At 31.9% G+C, this 20,662-nt stretch overlaps 1 protein-coding gene and 1 long non-coding RNA gene across 8 annotated transcripts in view; one reads left to right on the top strand and one right to left on the bottom strand.

The window, feature by feature from the left end:
* The window catches only part of KaiR1D (Kainate-type ionotropic glutamate receptor subunit 1D), a 429,757-nt gene that overhangs the window by 340,129 nt on the left and 68,966 nt on the right, over window positions 1-20,662 (top strand). For all 7 annotated transcript variants that reach the window (XM_087404686.1, XM_087404682.1, XM_087404685.1 and 4 more), the window contains one exon: window positions 15,733-15,890. In XM_087404686.1, the coding sequence (XP_087260812.1) occupies window positions 15,733-15,890 (158 nt within the window). The remainder of the gene's footprint in view (window positions 1-15,732; window positions 15,891-20,662) is intronic.
* LOC147910252 (uncharacterized) overlaps window positions 16,527-20,662 on the bottom strand; it is a 322,413-nt gene continuing 318,277 nt past the window's right edge. Inside the window, exon 7 of the long non-coding RNA XR_015544620.1 lies at window positions 16,527-20,637. This is a non-coding gene — a long non-coding RNA (uncharacterized LOC147910252). The remainder of the gene's footprint in view (window positions 20,638-20,662) is intronic.

Genomic DNA, 20,662 nt, shown 5'->3' with positions numbered 1-20,662 from the left:
TCTATCATTTTCGCATTTGAAATGTCTCTGGACGAGATGCTTTAATTATTACAGTCAAACGCGAAGACGAATCTATCCAATCTCGCTTTGAACTTTCAGACAGTTCGTATTGTCCGTATCGAAATCGAATTGTCAGGTATTTCGATTCGCATTCCTGCACGGACGTAGACTGTTCCTTCTAGCGTGCTATTTTCTTCTATTCTAGCAAAATGAAAGAATCCTTGGTAAGCCATCAGAAGCACACACACACACATAAACATTTTACAAATTCATATAAAATTATCGTTCTCTTAATAACAAAATTTTAATTAGAGAAAGAGAGAGAAAAACTATATATTCTTTATTTGTAATTTCAATAAATAAGTAAATAAAATCATTTAAATGTTGTTACATATTATATGTATACATATATAAATAAATATATAACATTTATACAATGATTACTTCTCAGCAAATGAATCCTTAATTATCAATTAATTATCAAGGATCTCACTACTGATTAGTGATTATGTGCCTATTGTTGGATATTATAAGTACATAATCATTGATGCAGCTTCTCTATATAATCATGATTATATTCTAATCGAAAAATTTTCTATAAATAAAATTATTCTGTATACTGAAAGAGAATATATATCTACATACTGTTTACTTCTGAACTTGAAATGATGAAATAGCATTGGTCATTCCGTTCTCAAGCTAATCGACGTTATGATGATATAGTGGGCGATATGTTGGTGTTAATGAACCGCGAGGGGCGCAATTGCCATTACCACAGCAATGATTTAACGATCTTCCTCGTGGCCGATAATGGACCGGCTTCTATGCTGTTATAGTCGTCGAACCAGCAGCCGGTGTGGATGGATCAGTTGAATCAGCCGCTATGTTGCTGTTGGAATTCAATTTATACTGTTTCCTAATCGAGCCTTTGCTCATTAAGCTTTACTGTGCCTCTTTGTCTCGTCAATGCTGGCACCGCCATCAGGACTTAAAAAAAGTTATACGGAACCTTAAATGAAACATTTAACATTCGTTTTAATTTAACTGCATCTTTTCTTAGATATTATTAAGTCACGAATATAAAAAAAGTTTTAATTTGATGAAAAAATTAAGTATTTTGGATTTAAATCAATTTAAATGATAAAATTTTAATTTTTAATAAAAATATTATTTGATAGACGTAAGAAAGTTTATTTTCTATCCAGAAAAAAATTTAAGATAATTCATTTTTAATCAAATATTTAATGTACAACATTAGACATATTATTAACTTACAATGAAACTTTTAACAATTAAATTGAATTAGTACTTGAACATTTTATGTTTCATGTATGAATATATTATACTATGTATACTAATTATTAAGAACAATTATGTAAAAATTAGAAATTAAAAATTAAAAATTGTGAAAAGAGATAAAAATTATCTCTTATGACGTAGTTTTGCACGAAGACATGTATAATGTGTAATAAGCACAGAAGCAAGATAATAGATTATTCTTTTTTGATTAAGTTTTTATATGTTTATATCTTATATCATCTTTTTACGTAATTCAAACAAAGGACGCAATATCACAGCTTCTTACTTTATCCTAAAACGACTGTCATCTTACTCAATGCACAAGCTATTCCTGATCTAAACAATCGTCGGTAAGTGCCCACTTGATTCTGCTCGTGCGGCATTCAATGACTGAACGCGCACTCTCCTCCAGCAACAATGTATAGCTATACCGCTTCTCTTCCTCTCTCGCTTTCACTGTTCGCCCTTTAGGCGCTACAGACGAGTCAAGAATTCGCCCAGCCAGCGTGATGCACTCCGAATGAACGTTTATTTCTGGGGTTGGATTACCAGTCATTCAACGAAACCACGTACATCCACGCGATTGAAAGCCGATTGCATTCTTTTTCCCATCTTTCGTATCTCGCCGATTAGCTATTTACTTCCGTTTCCTCTTTCGCAGAGTTTCTTTGTGCTCGTTTAGCAATCGTTCGTAACGCCGACCGCATCTTTCCTTTCGTTTCCGCTGCCTTTTCTCATCTACTACAGTGGAAAGCATGTGAGGTGGTGAATGGATTGCATTCTCGAACATTCGTCTCTGACACGATGATGAGCGTTCCACTCGTCGGGGCTGATACGTGATAACGATCAAGCCCGCAAGTTCCGACTAATCAACTCAATCACGCGATGTACGCTGGCTGCTCTTAACTTCTTTCAAAATCTAGAATTCCTGCAATTCATTGTGCAACAATTGATGTATCATAAATAGAAAAAAAAAAGATTAATTCTTTAACTAAAAAAAAAAGTTAAAAAATTAATTTTTCTTGTTGCACAGAAAAATGAATACTTAATGACAAGTTAATTATTAGAGTTTAATATTTCTATGTTTCATTATGCATTAAATCGATTGTCTTCCATTACCAGCAACTTTTTGCAATTGTTAGATGATCTAAATTATTGCAATCCAAATTAAAATGGGCTATCATCTCTGAATCAAGATCTAAGAAATTCGGTATCTTATCAGAATCACTTACGCAGATTCTCTGTGAAATTATCTTGACAGGATCACTCTTCAACGAAACTCATTCGCAGTATATTGCGAGCATTATTTCTGGAGTAGCGGGCGCACGGAACGATGCGCTTTATTGAAGGTATGGACCGAAGACGGAGGAAAGGCGATCGTCAAGAAATGTAGACGCAATATCGTACACGGCGAAGCGCGGACGTGGAATATGGTACCGTCGAATAAAGCGGTTGTATTACGTCGGAAGTGAATAACTCCGTTGCATCTAGCACGTCAGACGTAATCTCGTTTCATGTTCGAGAAGAGAACGAACGTAATCGAGAGGGAGGAAGAGGGAGGCAAGAACGTTTGGGGATTATCTGTTGTTCGCGGCGGACTAAGCTGCTTGTTGCCGCAAGTTTCACCGTTCGTAATCGACGTCTCACCTTCACAATTCGCTACCATTACGCTATTCTGGAGGCAATTTTAATGTCGACGGTGACATTTGAAATACGTCGGTGAACTGAACCGAGATGACATACTTTGAACGCGACGATGCACCCGAGAATGCATTATTTACGAATGCATTAAGGAGAATTATATTATAGAAGAATTAAGAGCGCCGATTTCTCGCTCACTTCTCTCTCCTAATGCATTTCGAAAACTTTGCTGTCGAGTAGGAGGTGATGTGCGGAGAAAAGAAGCATTGCAGAAAATGCAAAGTGCATTTATCGCAAATAGGGTTCGAAAAACGGATAAAAGAATATTTCTTGAGTATCATTGTCTTCGACAGAAATTCATGCTTACGTTGCAGACACAAGTATTTAATTCATGTTTTGATTTATAAAACATGATTTTTCTATCTCGTTCAATTATTTTCTTCATTTTTACAATTAGTGTACAATCAATAGTCACTTATATCAACCTATATTAAATATTTAATTTATATACACAAGTAAAAATCGATATTTTGAAGTGAATTCAAAATTTAAAATTATATAAAATTGTTGATTTTGCAACGCAATCATAAACTGAAATAATAATTTCATAAATCAAATTGAACATTAATTTAGATGATAATGCTAATAGCAACTTAATATCTGTAAAAAAATAACTTATTGCGAAAAATATTACCTCAAGTGGGATTTGAATTCGAATCTTCTAAATTCCAGGTGTCATCCTAATTCAACCATTGCGGCATGTGATAATATTAATCGCAATAATTAATGTATACAGAGTGGCTACTAAATATTCTAAAGAATTTTAAGGCGGATTTTTTAAAAAATTCAAGATAAAAACTTCATAACCATATGTCCGAAACGACTTAACTTCAAAAATATAATGTCATCAAAGTTGAAGGAAAAATTTTGTGTTTTTTCCAAAAATTTGGAAACCATTCGAGTTATTTTGATTAAATTTTAAACATATACAAAGTTTCATCAAAATAATTCGAGTAGTTTTCGAAATTTTTGGAAAAAACAAAATTTTCAATTTTACTCTGTGTCTTTGAATCTAAGCCATTTCGGACATACGGTTATATGAAGTTTTCATCTTAAAATTTGTTTGAGGAATCAATCTTTAGGTAAAATCTTTTAACGTACTTAGTAACTATTCTATACAAGAAAAAATAGAAAGACAACAAACAATTTGAGAGAAATTTATGGAATTATTCAGTTTGTAATTTGTGTTACAAATCCGACAATGAGCGATGCGCAGTTTAAAGAACTGAAAAAATGTATGTAAAATGTAGTATATAAAAATGTTATTAGATATTAAGACTTAGCCGCAACCGTTTATAGGCTTTTCCCTTAATTGTTTGATTTAATGATTAATTAATTTATTGGTTGATCGAAACTGCTGTCAAAAATATCTTCGATATTAATTTTTTCAATGAGAATTATTATACAGCGTAAGTAGTAGTTTTATTTATTATTACTGTGCACGATAAGCTGCACACGAAATGAAATCGAGCCAACGAAATTTCAGCGGAACAACATTGCGCAGCGAACAAAAAGCCCGATGTGGCGATCGCCCTAGATTTTGTGTACGTACATGGTAAGCGAAATTTAATAGAAATTCGTTTGAAGCACCACCGAGTACAATTAACTATAATACTGACAATGCAAGAGAAAATTCGCGTTAGTACCTAGATAATTTTATTTCTGATACGTGTATTCCCTTTTCATCGTTACATTATAAATAATACTAGAATTCGCAATCTCACAATATAATATAACACATTCAAATATTAGCAACGGTGTCGAGATTGCTATGTTACTCTACACACATATTCAATGTGATAATAATACGGCATAAAATTAAAATTTATTTTAAAATAAAAAATTAACAATTACTGTAACAATTATTATTAACAATTATTGTAACAATTACGCGTATCATGTTTTCTTTTTTTATGGTTACATATTTTATTCCAAAAATAACTTTTTATGAATAATGTAGTTAACATTATATTTCGTAAAAATTTTGTGTTTTCCACTGATACGTATAATATTGTGTACAAACGTTGAAATACAAAATAATGGCTGGAAAAAACCAAAAATTTTATTTTTCTCTTGTTAGAGTTAAACTTTTAAAATAATTGTTGCTTTTTAGATTTGTAGTTAGAAATAAAAAATGATAATCGACAGTCACTGATTTTATTAACATATTTCTGGAAAGTTAACGAAACTTAAACTTTTGGTGCGCAGAAGATGCGATAAGAATTATATGACAGAGATATTGAAGAAAATTTTAATTTCTTCTATTTGAATTTAATCGTGCTAGTTAATCTTTCGACTCATAAATCACAACTACCTATTTTTATTCATTTTATTCTGAAAAATATATATGTTCTTTATATTTCACATCATAAGGAAAATACGAACAAAATTTTAAATATTGAACAATAGAATGCTAAATTCCTATATCATGAATGTAATTATGCAAAAATTTTTACTCTTATTATGTCTACATATTACAAAATTTAAATTAATTAAATTTTTTTTTAAATACATGGTAAATAATCACTTAATCTCTGACACACAACGTTAATTAAAAATTTATTTTTTAAAGATTAATTTAAAGCTTAGTCTGCGTACAAAAAGCTATATTTTAATTGTGTTTTAATATATAACATAATTATATAATATAATTATATATAATATAATTGTGTTATAATATATTTTAATGATAATATCTAATAAAAATATTAAAATAAATAATTGAGATCAATAAAAAATTAAAATTTAGTATATGTTCTATATCAGAAGCATAAGTATTAATATAGCATGGTAGTAAGAAATAGGTACAGATATCATGAGATGTTATTAGAAGATGGATATATCCGAAGGAAATAGTAGAAAATTGAAATCTACTATGATAAAATAACTGAGAGCATGATGTAGATCTAGTACTAATTTTATTAAATTACAATTTGCAATATTCGAAAGAGAAATCAAATTTTTTTTCTTCTGATACTTGTAATTAACAAATTATAATCGCATAATGAAACGACGCTGTACGAATTGGAGAGGCGTCAATTGATTACACATTTATCGTCTAAAAAGCATTAAAAAATCATCAATAAGCGGTTAGAATATAATGTAAAATTTAAATTGGAGCGGTTTCTCACACTCGGGATTAACGCCAATTGTATATTCTATATATGTAAATTTTGCCATCAACTATTATAATATGTTATGGTAATCGACTGTATCAAAATTTGATTGATAGTCATAATAGCATGATTTAATACGTAACTTATTCGTCAATTGTACAATATCATAATAGTATATCGCAACATTATATATATATACATATATATAGAATGCATTCATATACATTTGATATATAGTCACATACATATAACTATAGAATATCATTTACAATAGATTTCAATAAATTTATAATTATATACGTCATCTTAGCAAAAAAATTGATTCGCATTTAAATATTTTCCTCTAAATAATAATTCTTCAATTGAATTGTGCTAGTTTACTTTATTTAAGATAATAAAATTTTCTTAAGTTTTTATATTTGTGTGTGTGTGTGTGTGTGTGTGTGTGTGTGTGTGTGTGTGTGTGTGTGTGTGTGTGTGTGTGTGAAATTTTTACTATGGAAAAGAAAAAAAAACGAAAAAGAAAAACTGTGGAAAAGAAAAAAACCTATGGGAAAGAAAATCTTACAATGGAAGAATAACAATCTGTTTATAACAGAAAATCTCTCTTTTATAAAACTATAGGGCACATTTAGGCTCCCCTTTTACCCTTGTAATTTAAAATGCGGTATTTTCATAAATACATTAAGCGCTTTACAGCGTCTGAATGTAATCCTACATTGGAATGAATTGGGATTTATTCTACAATGAGAGCGAGAGGAACTTTATGTAGGTAGAAAACATCTTGAGGAGAAAAGGAGCAAAAGGAAGATTTTCGTGCACTGTTCGGTCTAGCTGGCTAGAAAAATCATACGAGCTTAGAACACAGACGAATGTTCTTCCTTTTGAGATCTTATTACAAGGAGTATGTCCGCAAGTGGTTCGTTAGTCGCATTACCACAGGTAACTATTACTTTACATAGATCTTACGCGCGTAAGAACTCAATGAGAGAACAAGGCTCTTTACGCGCGTAAGAACTGAATGTGAAAGCATAGTACATATAGTATATTTAAAAACTTTTGATTTTAAATGTGCGCGTATAAAAATTATGAATTGAATCGTATAATTATAAATTAAATTAAAGTTGTACATAATAAATTAAAAAATTTGAAATATGAATATTTGAGTCACAATAATTATTATGTTAGAAAGATATATTATTATTTGATCTAGATGGCTCAATTATACGAGCTCCGGAACGTATAGATATGGATATTTTTTCCTCTGAGATCTTATTATAAGGAATATGTTTGCAAATAGTATGTTAGTTGCGCTACTACAAATAACTTACTTTATATAGATCTTATCATAAGAACTTAATAATAGAGCAAGAGGCTCCTTATACGGGTATGAATCCAATTCAAAAGTGTAGCACGTTTAAAAACTTTTAATTGGATGCATACATAAAAAAATTGTAAAGCGCGAATGAGCGGATATATAACAAATTAAAAACTTGAAATATAAACGTTTTACATGCAGTAAAAATAATGTTAGAAAGATTTTGTCGTGTGCGCTACTCGTTTGAGCTATTTAGAAAAGTCATACGAGCTGAATAGATGTTCCTTCTTTTGATTTTATTATTCAGGAGTATACATTCGCAAGCAGTTTGTTAGTCACGCTATGAATAACTACTATACCTTACGTAGATCTTACACATATAAAAAGTCAGTAATAAGTGTGCAGTATTCTTTACACACGTATAAGAATCTAATGTAAGAGTGTCGGAACATTTAAAAATTTTTTATTGAACACATATGCAAAAAAAAATTATAGATAAACCGTACAAATGTAACAAATGTATAACATATAAAATTTGAATTAAACGCAGTGAAAACTATATTATAATGTTATATTTCATTTTTTCAATTATTTCTAAGTTCTTATGAATTTATTGTTAGGTGCTTCATAAGTTGTTGAATTTTATAAAAATATGAGAACTAGAAATAGGTTTTTATGAAAGAGTTATTTTAGTAGAGACATAAAATAATTGATTAGTTAAAGAAGTTGTACTTTATATAAAGATATTTTATAAAAATTCAGTATTCGGGACGTAATATTCTACAAGCAACGCTCGCGAAGCAATGTAAAATAAATTATGTTAGTCACACAGAGAATCGAGCGACGTGCGAATGCATCTTGAATTGCGCTTAATCCGAATAAATTGAGAACGCCGCGAATCGCGCTTCTCAGAATTCGGCATAAAAATCCGTCTGAAAAATGCAACATGGAGAACTTGTTCCATGCTACACCCGGAGAAAGAATGCATCTGCGAACTCGCAGACTGACGCGCCGCGTTCATTATGGAAAGCAGCACAGCATCGACCGTGGGATGCGGCGGTGAGATAAAAGCATATGCACTCACGCCTTATGTACCATCTGCGCGCGCAAGGATGCCCCAAATTCACGGCTGTTCCTTCCTAACGAGATGGATTCTTTGATAAATTTCGAGTTGGTAGTTTCATCGAAACCGTCTGACTATTATTAGTCGAATCTCTTTTTAATTTTCGATACCGAGAAACTTGCTAATTCCTTAAAAGTAATTAACAACATATAATTCCATCCGCATTACACGCAAAACGTTAATCTATATTCTTAATTCTCGATAAAAAATATTCTTATAATTAATGCACACTAATCGAAACATTGTCAAATTAAAATACTTAATATCAATTGCGTAATAATTTTTTTTTTCTTATACATTTATATTCTTGAAATTTATTCATGAAAATTCTTGAGAACACTATATATTACCTGCGATTTTAATATCTGTAGTAAAGTACAATTTATTCTAAATTAGGTAAAAGAGAATGCATAAGAGAGAAGACACGGATCAACCTGCATTACGGTCACTGTCGTGTAAAGCGTAACGTACTCGACCGCAGACGTGCTCGAAATGGCAATGTAACGAGCGTAATAAATCTCATGTCACGCGCGAACTCCGATACTATGATAAGAGCCACCGCGGCGACGCGTAAGGCGACTTAAATATTTCACCGCTGAAATATTTCCGCCCAATTTGCATCGGCCACGAGGTCCGCGCGCTCTTACATGTCTGCGTCGCGCTTTGTGAATACGTAATTTCGGCGACACGACGCCTTTCCCACAGAGTGGGAACTCTACCTCTTGATAGCTTCCCAAAACTCTTGCTATAGCATATCTCTACGCGAATCGATTCCTCGCAATGAAAAATGGTGTGGAACAAAGGGAACTTTGAAAGATTGACAGGATTAATTGGTACAACAACTAGAAAATTGATTCAGTTGGATGTCATGAGTGAAAAATTACTTTTTTTGAAGGCTATCACTCTTTTAATTATTTCACAAATGAATCTACAATTGTCGTTATAAATGCAAAATTGTTTTTACAAAAACTTGTACGATTCAAGAATAAATACTAATGTAAACAAGTACAGACACATAATAAATATTTATATTATAATATATTATAATGTATAAATCAATACTAATATAATGATAATTAAATGATTAATACATAATTAGATAATGTATGTATGTATTTATACCAAAGAGATAATTTATTAATATGCTGTGGCTTTCAATATATGATTGTGAACTAACTTGATTTACCACATTATGCGTTTCACTATTTTGATGAAAACATCTTAAATAAATTCCTTAAACATCTAAATATTTTTATCGACTTGAACAAATGTCTTATCTTTGATATTAAAATCTTTAGCTACTTTAAGTTTTTAGAAATCAACATATAAATAGTTTGCTCCTTTTTTTATTCATTTCTATAAAATATATCATTTTGTATTTAATAATAACGATATTTGGAACAATACCTTAAATAAGTTTTTAAGAATGCTTAAAAGAGGAAAGATAATAAATAGATTATAACAAGAAACCGATTATTAAAATTATCAAACAAATCAATTCTATATTTCTTTTGTTTTTTTAAATGAAGTATTATATGTTCATATCAATCATTATATTAATAAAATGAAAGAAAGAAAATTAATACATAATAATACTTTATATTGTAATATTATTAATACAATAGTATAATACATAATACTTCTATAGCAATATTGATTCATAGAAAATGTGTCGCTGCACTTTGCGCTGAGCTTGCAGATATTAATTTGAACAATGCATTACTCAATAAAAATGTTGAAATATATCTTCGGAAGATCCAGCTATTTTCGAACCGACTGCGACAGCAGTTTCAATCGCAGTCGTCGATTATCGTCGGAAGCTGGTGAAATTATCGGGCACGCAAACCTCGCCACGAAACGTTCAGATATTTTACAAGCATCGCAGACTGTAATTTACGTCGTGCCCTACACCGGATGTAATTTAAACATCGATCCGACCGCGATACATTACCGCGCACAAAATACACAAGCGAACGAGATTTTGGCGTTTGCAGTAGCGGCGAGCGTAGTGCGTTATTCATAGGTACCGGTTGGGGTTGGTTCGGCACGTGCGAATACACGACGGACACGTCGGGCATAGTTGTCGCGATCGAAGTCACGAAGTCCCGCGATTATGGGAGATGCATGGGTATACAGTACCCGGCTAGTATTCCGCGCGAACACCGACCGATTTATTCCCTTTCCTGGGAACTGGGCGGAGAATAGAGAGGGTTATAGAAATTGGATCGTTGTGTAAATTGCATCGGTCTTATTAAACAGATAATAATTTCACATTACGCGGAGAATATTTAAAAAATGTTGTTTTGCCCAGTTAGCGCCTCCAACTTCATTACGAAGCTATCAATTTGTAATAAAAAAATGTAAAATACAGAGAACTAGGGTTTATAAAGCTATCACTTCATTTCCGATGTCTATCTATAAATAAATTTTCAATTATGACTGTTTTAATTATATTTTCACATATCATAATTTATTTTTAATGTATAAATGTGAATAAAATAATTACGCTGTATCGCAGTTGTTTTTCTAAAATATTATTTTAATGTAATTTAATTTTAAAATATATATATATATTTTATTAAGTACAGGTTGTATACAGAGATTTTAATTTTTAAAATTTGATAAATTTGACAAAATATTGTATATGAGGAAAGAATATAATGACCGATGTGTCCATTTGGCATACATCTACCAAACTTGCAGACATTTTAGAAAGTCAATCTACAAGTTACATTTTGTCATTACATATCATATTACAGCGCGAGTTGAACAAACAACGTTTGAATAAACAAACGTTGTTTGCTCAACCTAATTTAACTCGATATTACATTTTTGCGAATCGCGAAAAGGAAATTCGTCTCTGAAATATATGTATAATATATATTGAAATTAGTGTATCCTGGAAATACGTTATCTCTAATCCATTTTTCATCAAGTATGTAAACAGACGATTCATCAAAATTTTTATCCCGTTATTTTTTTATAAAATTACAGAAGAAGCAGTGCATTCCCACATCACTGATTTGTTAAACAATTAAGAGTGTAACTTGTTAAATTCAGTAAATCCCGATTCGGCAAAAACTTACAGTATATAATCACCATATTATTAATGAATGCAACTTGGCAATTCGCCAGCAACCGTTGTCCGTGACAGTACGAGACTGTTAGCATCGCAAATGGACAAGTAACGGACGGGGTCGATAACCGCACCATCTCTGTTAACAGGTAAAAAAAAAAGGTCAAAAATGATACACAATGGTATCGTTGAAAAATCTACATGTTACTTTTTTATATGAATACGTATCGCGTAAAATAACGAGCAATAGTATGAATAAAACTGTGGAGCGATCCGACGTTCTAAATTGTAAGTTACTATACCTGCAAAATCGCAGTTTCGCACGCAGCATAGCACTTGTCATAAATTTCATGGACGAGTTGATTTTGGGGAGTGGAATAAGATAAGTTTGGAATATCTTCCTTACTAAAGTAGGTACATTGCATTAATTTCTACTTGCATCCTACTTAACTGTGTTTCCAAGTTACAACACTTTGAGAATAATCAGCTCATATTAATTCGATTTTAGCGTTGCTAAATTCAGGCTATATAAATATTATATATAAACATAAATAAGACAGCAAAAATAGTTAAATCATAAATATACATATATAGAATACAAATCTAAAATGCATAAGAATGGAAAATTACACAAACTTCATACAAGTGTCCGTTTTTTTATTTATACTTAGAAATCCTTCATATAAAAAGATATTAACTGCAATTATAAAAATATCAAAAATAGTAATGAGTAATATTGTTTGCCATATTTTGAATTGATCTGAAAATTTGATTTTTTATTTTTGGGCTATTTTCACATGACATTTTGAGATGTATAATATATTGTATATTAAATACATATAAATATTAATCCTGGAATGTCATAGTATCCGTTTTATAAAGGCTACATTTAGTATGACACACCTAAATCAACTTTATCTTTTCATATGGAGAAAACGATTTTGCTGAAATATCTAAAAATTTAGTTAGATACATATCTAAAAATAATTTTATTAGGCCAAAATAATTATATAGAACGCTTAAGTGTTGCTGACAATGCTGTAAAAAATTTTAATATTCTAAAAACCAATTTAAGCGTCCTACATAATTACTTTGATGGTCCAAACAAAATTATTTTTAGATCTGTATCTAGCTAAATTTTTAAATACTTCAGCAAAATCGTTCATTCCCTATAACTTCTATAAAAATTAATATTTATTGCATTTTTTTATTTAACGCAACAAACATTCAGTACAATTATAGTAAAAACAAATTTAATATTAATTATTAATGAAAACAGTTATAAATAATAAAGTAAACAAAAGACATGAAAAAGTTTCAAAATAGACCTTGTGTTTAAAACAACCAGGTACACTATATTCAGAAAGGCTTTATAAAGATGTATAGTTATAAAATAATAATATGCAGGGTGTTTCAAGATTCATGATAAACATCAAAGGAAAGATAACAGATCTCACCAAAAGATTTTTATTAAAGAGCATACTTATACTAATCGATTGCGTGGCAGCATAGACGTTGTGGCGTAATGTTTAACAAGGACTAGTTTCCATGATAAAAAAACATATCTATTTTTTTATCATTTTGCAAAAACAATATTGTCAGATAACACATGCAATCAGATATGTAGTTCCTTGTAAAATGCATCAGAAAATGCAGATTCTTTAACAAAAGTTGATACTTTTAATGAGATCACATTCTGAAGTTTATTTTATGGGTGAAAAATTTTATACATATATATTTTTTTAAATAAGAAAGATTATGATTTAACCTGCCGATTTATATTCTTTTAATAAGAAATTTAGTAGAAACATTATTTTTATTTTGTAAAAGATAAAGAATAAAACAAAATTTTCTGTTAAATTATTTTCTAAGAAATTAAAAAAAGAGAATATGAATGGCAAGATGTTCATAATTTAAAATAAATTTCGTAATAAAAAAGTAATTTTAAGAAATTAAATGTGCAGAACTCAACTAACTCAACTAACAAAATTCACGAAATGACTTTATCTGTGTTGCCAAAATAAAAATTAAGGCGACAGTCTAGAACATGTAATATAACGTATTGTAATTTCAACGGCTTAAAATCATTTTGAGTATTATGCAGTTAAATATTTGGTTGTATCATAAAAAATGCAGCGAAGGAAATCTTCAAAAAGGCCAGTAATATAAAGTCTTGAAAAAGTCTTGAAATTAGCGTATTTAAAAAAGAATGAAGTAAAATGGGATACAGTATGCGGGACTATAACGGAGGTTTCTTCTTGGAAAATATGCATTCACTTTTTCATGGTGAATTTAGATTATCGGAAAAAGTGCGGCTGCGAAGTGAATTCTCGCGAAAGTATCTCCAGCCCGTCTTTAATTCGTTCATTGAAGACCGTCGTGACTGTGTGATACTTGTTTTCCCAGTTAAAAGCTTGGACTATAGACGAGCTACTCGCTGCAAAACTAGTCTCTTACGAGCTACTCTCACAAGAGCTATTCCGTCGCATCATAATACAATATAATGTAGAAAGTGCGCAGCACAAAATGTTTATTTTAACGGAAATATAGTTATGCTTTATGAACTTTAATCAAGTAAATGTAATACACGATAAAAAGTTTTTCTTAAAAAATACATTAAAATCATTAAAATATTTTACAAATAAATTGTATTGTTAAAGGCACTTAATAAGATTTCTTTAGCTGGATGATAGTAACACGAACAATTATTTTTAATAAGTCAATATTAATTGATGAATTATAAATTTGGCACTCTCAGAATAATTGAAGGAATAATTGAAGGAAAGGTTGATAGAGAACCTATAATAATATGTGAAAATGATTTTAGAGATCATCATTGGGGCAAATAACTGTGCACATATTATATTTTGAGAATATAATATGATCTCTAACGAACAATTTACTCTGATATACAATTTTTCTCTGCAGAAAAACGATAGAAAATGTAACGGCGGATAACTGTAGTATTTTACGATATTCTATGTCCGTGATAATAAGTAATGTCTATGGAGTTTGCGTCCGACTCAGTTGTGATTTACAAACAATTCACCAGCGATGTCATCGGCAACATATTGTCAACACTCAAATACTGTCAGAATTCGAAATTCTAACGGAATTCGAAACACAAAACATGAATGTCCGTTCACGAATTTTTTGCAGCGTCCCGTTGTATTTCGTTCCAGTATGCAATTTATTGCTAACAGTGAATCACAACACGCACAATTTCCACATTTACAAATCTACATTTTTTTTTCGTGCTGCCGCTTCGTAAATGCACATATATCGACACTTTACACATTTAATAAATACCGATGGTATAAAAATTTTTGGTACAACAATGTCAGTTAATCTTCTTAATGTTACAGAAGCACACTTAAACTTTTAAAAATTTGATAATATTCCGACTTTTAATCTCTTTTATAAAATTTTGTTTTATATTTTAAGCTTCCTCTTATGTTATGACAACAGATGTTGAATATTTGATCAGCACGAACGCAATAAATTCTAGAACACGAATACAATAAACTCTTTTTTAAATAATTTATACAATGACAATAGTCATATAACAATTAATTTGCACGATAATTAATTAGTAATATATATCGCGATAGAATTATTTTTTGTATTATATAATCTTTCCATTTGTTTATATGTTTAATCACTTAAGTAGTGTTATTATATCAAGAAATAAAGAAATTTATATTAATGATCTATATGTATATGTATTGCACGAGATAAAAATCACAAGTAATTGCTAACGTTCAGGTTCTACAAAATTTTGTTAAATTTTCATTTCAACAATAACTAATAGCATAATACCTATACAATTACATTATATGTATACGTTCCTATATAATATAACTTGAGATATTTTACATTTTACATAAATGATACTCACTACATTATACGTGTTATACTCTTTAATGAAAGATTAATTCGTTGCACTTGTTGCCTTCGTGTGATGGCATATTATCACAATCGACTTAGAGAGTCCAAGAGTTAAATTACATCGTATAGGAAAGACGTGTAAAAGCGTTACGGCAGCTGTTAACCCGACTGTAATAATAACATAGCTTGTGATTGATTATCCGTGTTCCAGGCGTACGTCGATCTGGTGAAGGCCTGGGGCTGGAAGAGTTTCACCATTATCTACGAGAACAACGAGGGGCTTGTGCGATTGCAGGAACTTCTGAAAGCGCACGGACCTAGCGAATTTCCCATTACGGTTAGACAGCTGAGCGAAGGATCGGAGTATCGGTGAGTCTCAGCTCCACTCTTATTCTTTCCCGTTTCCTTTCCAAGGCTGCAAGAATGCCATGGCGAAAAATTAAGCCTCCATGGTCCCATATTGATATTCCATTTCTCGTTCGTTATATGACGACTTACTGACTTGTGTCTTACTTGATATAATCTGTGATGCTCTCAAAGAAATTTATTCAATTTCACAGACATATCATTATTTTTGCTTTTTATTTATTTATTTTTTTTTATTGTACTTTCAAAGACAGATTCACGTTGAAACGGAAGCAACGATATTACAAATAAATATAACAATAAAATTCCACGTTTTAAGCTGACTCTCGTCTTGCTAGTAGGATTTATTTTGTGGGTTGAAGTCAGAAGCGATTTATATTAGAGTATGAATTTTGGAATCCGCAAATATCCGGGATTCTTTTGCTTCATCAAAATTTATGTATTAAATTTAAAGAAATGGAATGCAGAAATGGATTTGTAAGCCACAAGCTTCCCAAGAAGTAGAAATTATTATATATTTATAAGATGTTTAACATTATAGCGAAAAGAGAAGATATAGCGAAAAGCTCTTAAGCATCAATCTTTGTAGAGTTATTCTATTCCACATGAGAACATTTTTAAAGAAATTTAAGAGTCACATTTTTCTCAATTGTTATCAATTTATTCCGTACAACAGAAATGATCCCGATCGATCGCTCTCGTTTGCAACAGCGCGTAGATCTCTGCCAGAGTCGAGACAGTCTCTCAGAAGAGCTTCCCGTTATTCACAATCGATATTATCATCACATTAACGATGAGTCCAAACATCAATCGTGTAGCACGTGGTGCACCGAGAATATGACTGCGCACCGAGAATGGCCTATTAAGATTGAAACATCGTGTTGGCGTGTACCGCTTACTGCGGTGATCTTAGGCGAAGTCGCGACGTGGACGTGTTGGTATCGATCGGCAAACTGCACCGCCGTTAGGAAACTGTGTCAACTATGGGATACATCCGATGGGTGAATCTTCCCTCTTGCGTCCTATTTTCCGCTGATAACCCGTTTGCTTCGCTTATCCTTCCGGCGATGAGAGCGCCGAAACTGTCCCAAGAAGTATCTCGCGATTACGGTGCTCTTCGCTAAATCTTTAATTAAAATTCTGTTAAAGTACAATTAGAATAAAGTAAGAAGTAAGATTTATATTCTTATCTATTTGCATTTATAGAGTTTAGTGAAAATGTACAGATTTGAATCACTTATGATTGAAAAACTATTATAACAGTCTTCAAAAAGGAAAATCCAGCATGATTAAATAATTTGTACATATAGATGAAAAAGTTGTAAAAAATTTTGAAAAATTCTCTTACAAAATATATTTTAAATGGTAGTTAAATAAAACATAATGAAATAAAACATATTATTTTTGCTGCTCTTCTTTCAAGAGCATATTTACGTACATATTTAAAGTATTATTTTCAACTTGACATATGAAAGGGTTGATGAAATATATTTATGCTTGTCCTCTGCATCGCGCTATATTATTCGTTCTGCGGAAAAAGTTTCTCGTAAATTGCATTATTCATAGAAACGATCTGCGACGGTGACTTATTGCTGCCGCCCTACGGCTAGAAGGGTGAAACGATAGGGATTTGAATAAATTCGGTTAGATTTGCCTCTGGACGTGCAACGTATCCTATCTTAAAATTCATCGCTTGCGCTACATTCTCCTTGTTTCAGCAAAGCGACCAATTTACAAAACTTCTGCTGGATCGCATCACATGCGGTGCAATGTGTGTCGCACGAGCGGCGTGTTGGTTAGGTACTTTTTCCTCTCAGTAAAATAAAACAATTTCGGAATTTCTGTATAAAAAAGGATTCATAATTTGTTAAAAATTTTACTTTGATTTGTTTTGAACCTGAAATTATAAATATCTTAAAGATCTTAAAGTATTCATGAAATGTTATAATAATTTTCCAGACATCCTGTATATTAAATATTTCTAACGATATATCATGAACAATAAATGTCAAAAGAATAACCAAAAATGATTTTAATAATACAATAATACTTCAACCGCAATACTCTTGTTGACGCGCTTGGGGAACTCGATATCGCGTCTTCTCTCAAGATGTTGAAAGATTAACTTCGATGCGCCCTGACATCGTACAGTTATTCCCCGACGTGAACGAAGGAAATGAACGATGCTCGCAGAGCGTAACGTGGCCGCGAGGCGGAAATGAAGTCGTATCTTATCTTGGTTCCACTCCCTACAACCACTCACCGAGATTCGTAAAGTGAATAATTCCCCAACCATTTATTTCGGCGTTCCGCTTTAGTGCGAGCGTTCGCGGTATGGACAAAAGGAGAGCGAATGAAACCCGCATAGAAACAAGGATCACCGGTGGCGAAATAAAACCGTCTCGTATTTTTCGAGCCGTGCAGACGCAAAGAAAAGAAGAAGCGTCGTTAAAATTCGAAACTAAACTTTCTCCGAGACCGAAAGATTCGTAAAAATCGATTAAAATTATTCCCATGAAAATTTATGCGGATGAAGAGGAGTTTTGCAAGAGAAAATCGCAATATACATATTATACATGTAACTACGCATATAATGCTTTGATAAGATAATGTTGAAATTGTAATTCTCAGTGAATTCGAGTATGAATACTCGGTAAGTCCAATACATGGATAAGTTCTCAAAGCGAGGAGATAAGAACGCGTGACTGTATTTGAACATGTAGTTGATAATGTAGTCATAGTGATTTCTGTTGGATCTCGTATGAGCGGGAGAGATTATCTCTGAAGCTGTGACTTTCGAAGCGGATGGACACCTGGAAGTGCTTAGCTTTCGTGGAGTTTCTAACGGTAAGAGAAACGGCTCCTGAATGGGATCGACAAGATCACGCTTTATCGTGGAGAACACTTCGACAGCTAAGAGAAAAAAGAACTGACACGGAAAATCGCGAGGAGAAAAGTTTTACTGGCAATACTGTTTCGCGGTTAAACAGCTTTTCCGCGCAACCCTGCATTTCGTAGTGCCCATGCCGGCCGACAGTGATATAAAACTTTATCTCTAGCGAGCGTAATCGAGCGCGAGATGACCGTTTCAAAATCGTTTTCAACACGTTTGGGATAACATCGCACGTTGATTTTCGCGAATGGCACTTTCCTATGCAACAAGTGCATAGTGGAAAACATAAAGTGGCTCGAAAATCATTTGGACAACGAATCCACTTGTGATACAATTGTCAAAATAAATAAAAACTTAATTTGAATAATGTACATTTCGCATTATTTAGCATTGATGCGAAATTCGTGTTATTTTACAGAAAAGTGAAGCATTTGATCGAAAGCATTTGATTCCAATTAAAAGAATATGAAAAAATATCAAGATTTAAATATCACGATATTTAAGTAGGAATTGTTTATCAAATAATAAATAGAAATATAATCTTTATTATAAATGATAATTAAGAGAATTATAACTTATTATAAATTATATAGAGTGAACAAGTCATTCACGCCTGCATCTAATGTGATAAATTGAGAATCGATTTCTTACAAATTTAATTATTGTTTATTCGCATCACCCCTGAAAAATATGGAAAATTGTCTGTCTCTTAATTCAAACTCGTAACTTTTTTATTAATTATCTTGTATAGGTTTCTTTAGTTATTTACTTTTTATTCTTGCAATAAATCACCAACACTATTTATTGCAAACTGCTCCGAAATTATATAATTCCACGATTAACACGATAAATTGGTCATCTATGGTATATTGGGAATCTTTTTTTTCTGATTGGTTTTCTTTATTTTCCTGTAATATAAAAATACTAATTCGCAAAAGAACATTACTTTTCTAATATTTCTTTTATATATAATTTTTTAATACGCACATTTTTAGAAGTACTCATTGCACATTTTATTATATCATAATTTTCTATATCATGAAAGAATTTAAATGAATTAATGTCTGTACTAAAGCTAAATAAATTAAAATCACGAATATTTCGCAGATGAGTGGTTTCTGATATCACATAACAAATCGTTCAAGTTTACTATCCACGTGTATACGATTTCATACATATAAACTAACATCGTGTTTACGCTTAACGGTATTTAATCTTCCGCGGATTCGAGAGACCGCGAGAATATGTCGAGCAGTAACTCAAACGATTTATCTATATATCGAAAGCTGGAAGGTTCTAAGACTCCATATCAAGCAAACTGCAAAAGGCTGACGGACATCGTCGCTAAGTCACTCGCTTAATGGAGAGAAACGGGAAAATGGAAGGAAGCGCGTATGCGAGAGAGAGAGAGAGAGAGAGAGGGAGAGAGAGAGAGAGTGTGTGTGTGTATGTGTGTGTGTGTGAGAGTTGAAACCGCATAAGTAATTGAAATGTTTCGAAGCCGGCCATGTGGAATGCTCCGTTTCGGGGTATACGTACGTTCAGCCTCCGCCTGCAGCTATACGACCAGCACGATGATAAGAGAAGCTTCCCTCTCAAGAAGACTTCAAACGCGTCGGCCAATTCGCCACGAACTTCGGCGGTAGTTTCTGTTCTCAGCCGCATGACTGGTCCAGCAAATCTTACGTCACGTTTTCCGCCGTCGACTCCGATTGATCAAAGGAACATTGCCAAATGACCGGGCGGAATACTACTCTTCTTTCCTTGTGCCTGCCATATCAATTAAGATCTTCCCGAGAATCTGTGTGGAAGTTTTTCTTTGACCAATTGCCTCGTCGGACGATGCTTTGGACTGCCCTAGAGATAAAATTATACAATATTT

This window comes from Acromyrmex echinatior, chromosome 3 (genome assembly GCF_024713525.1).
Source record: "Acromyrmex echinatior isolate Ae372 chromosome 3, ASM2471352v2, whole genome shotgun sequence".
In the NCBI taxonomy this organism is placed as follows: Eukaryota; Metazoa; Arthropoda; class Insecta; order Hymenoptera; family Formicidae; genus Acromyrmex; species Acromyrmex echinatior.
The sequence above is the reverse complement of the archived record's forward strand: the minus strand, read 5'-3'. Positions and strand labels throughout refer to the sequence as shown.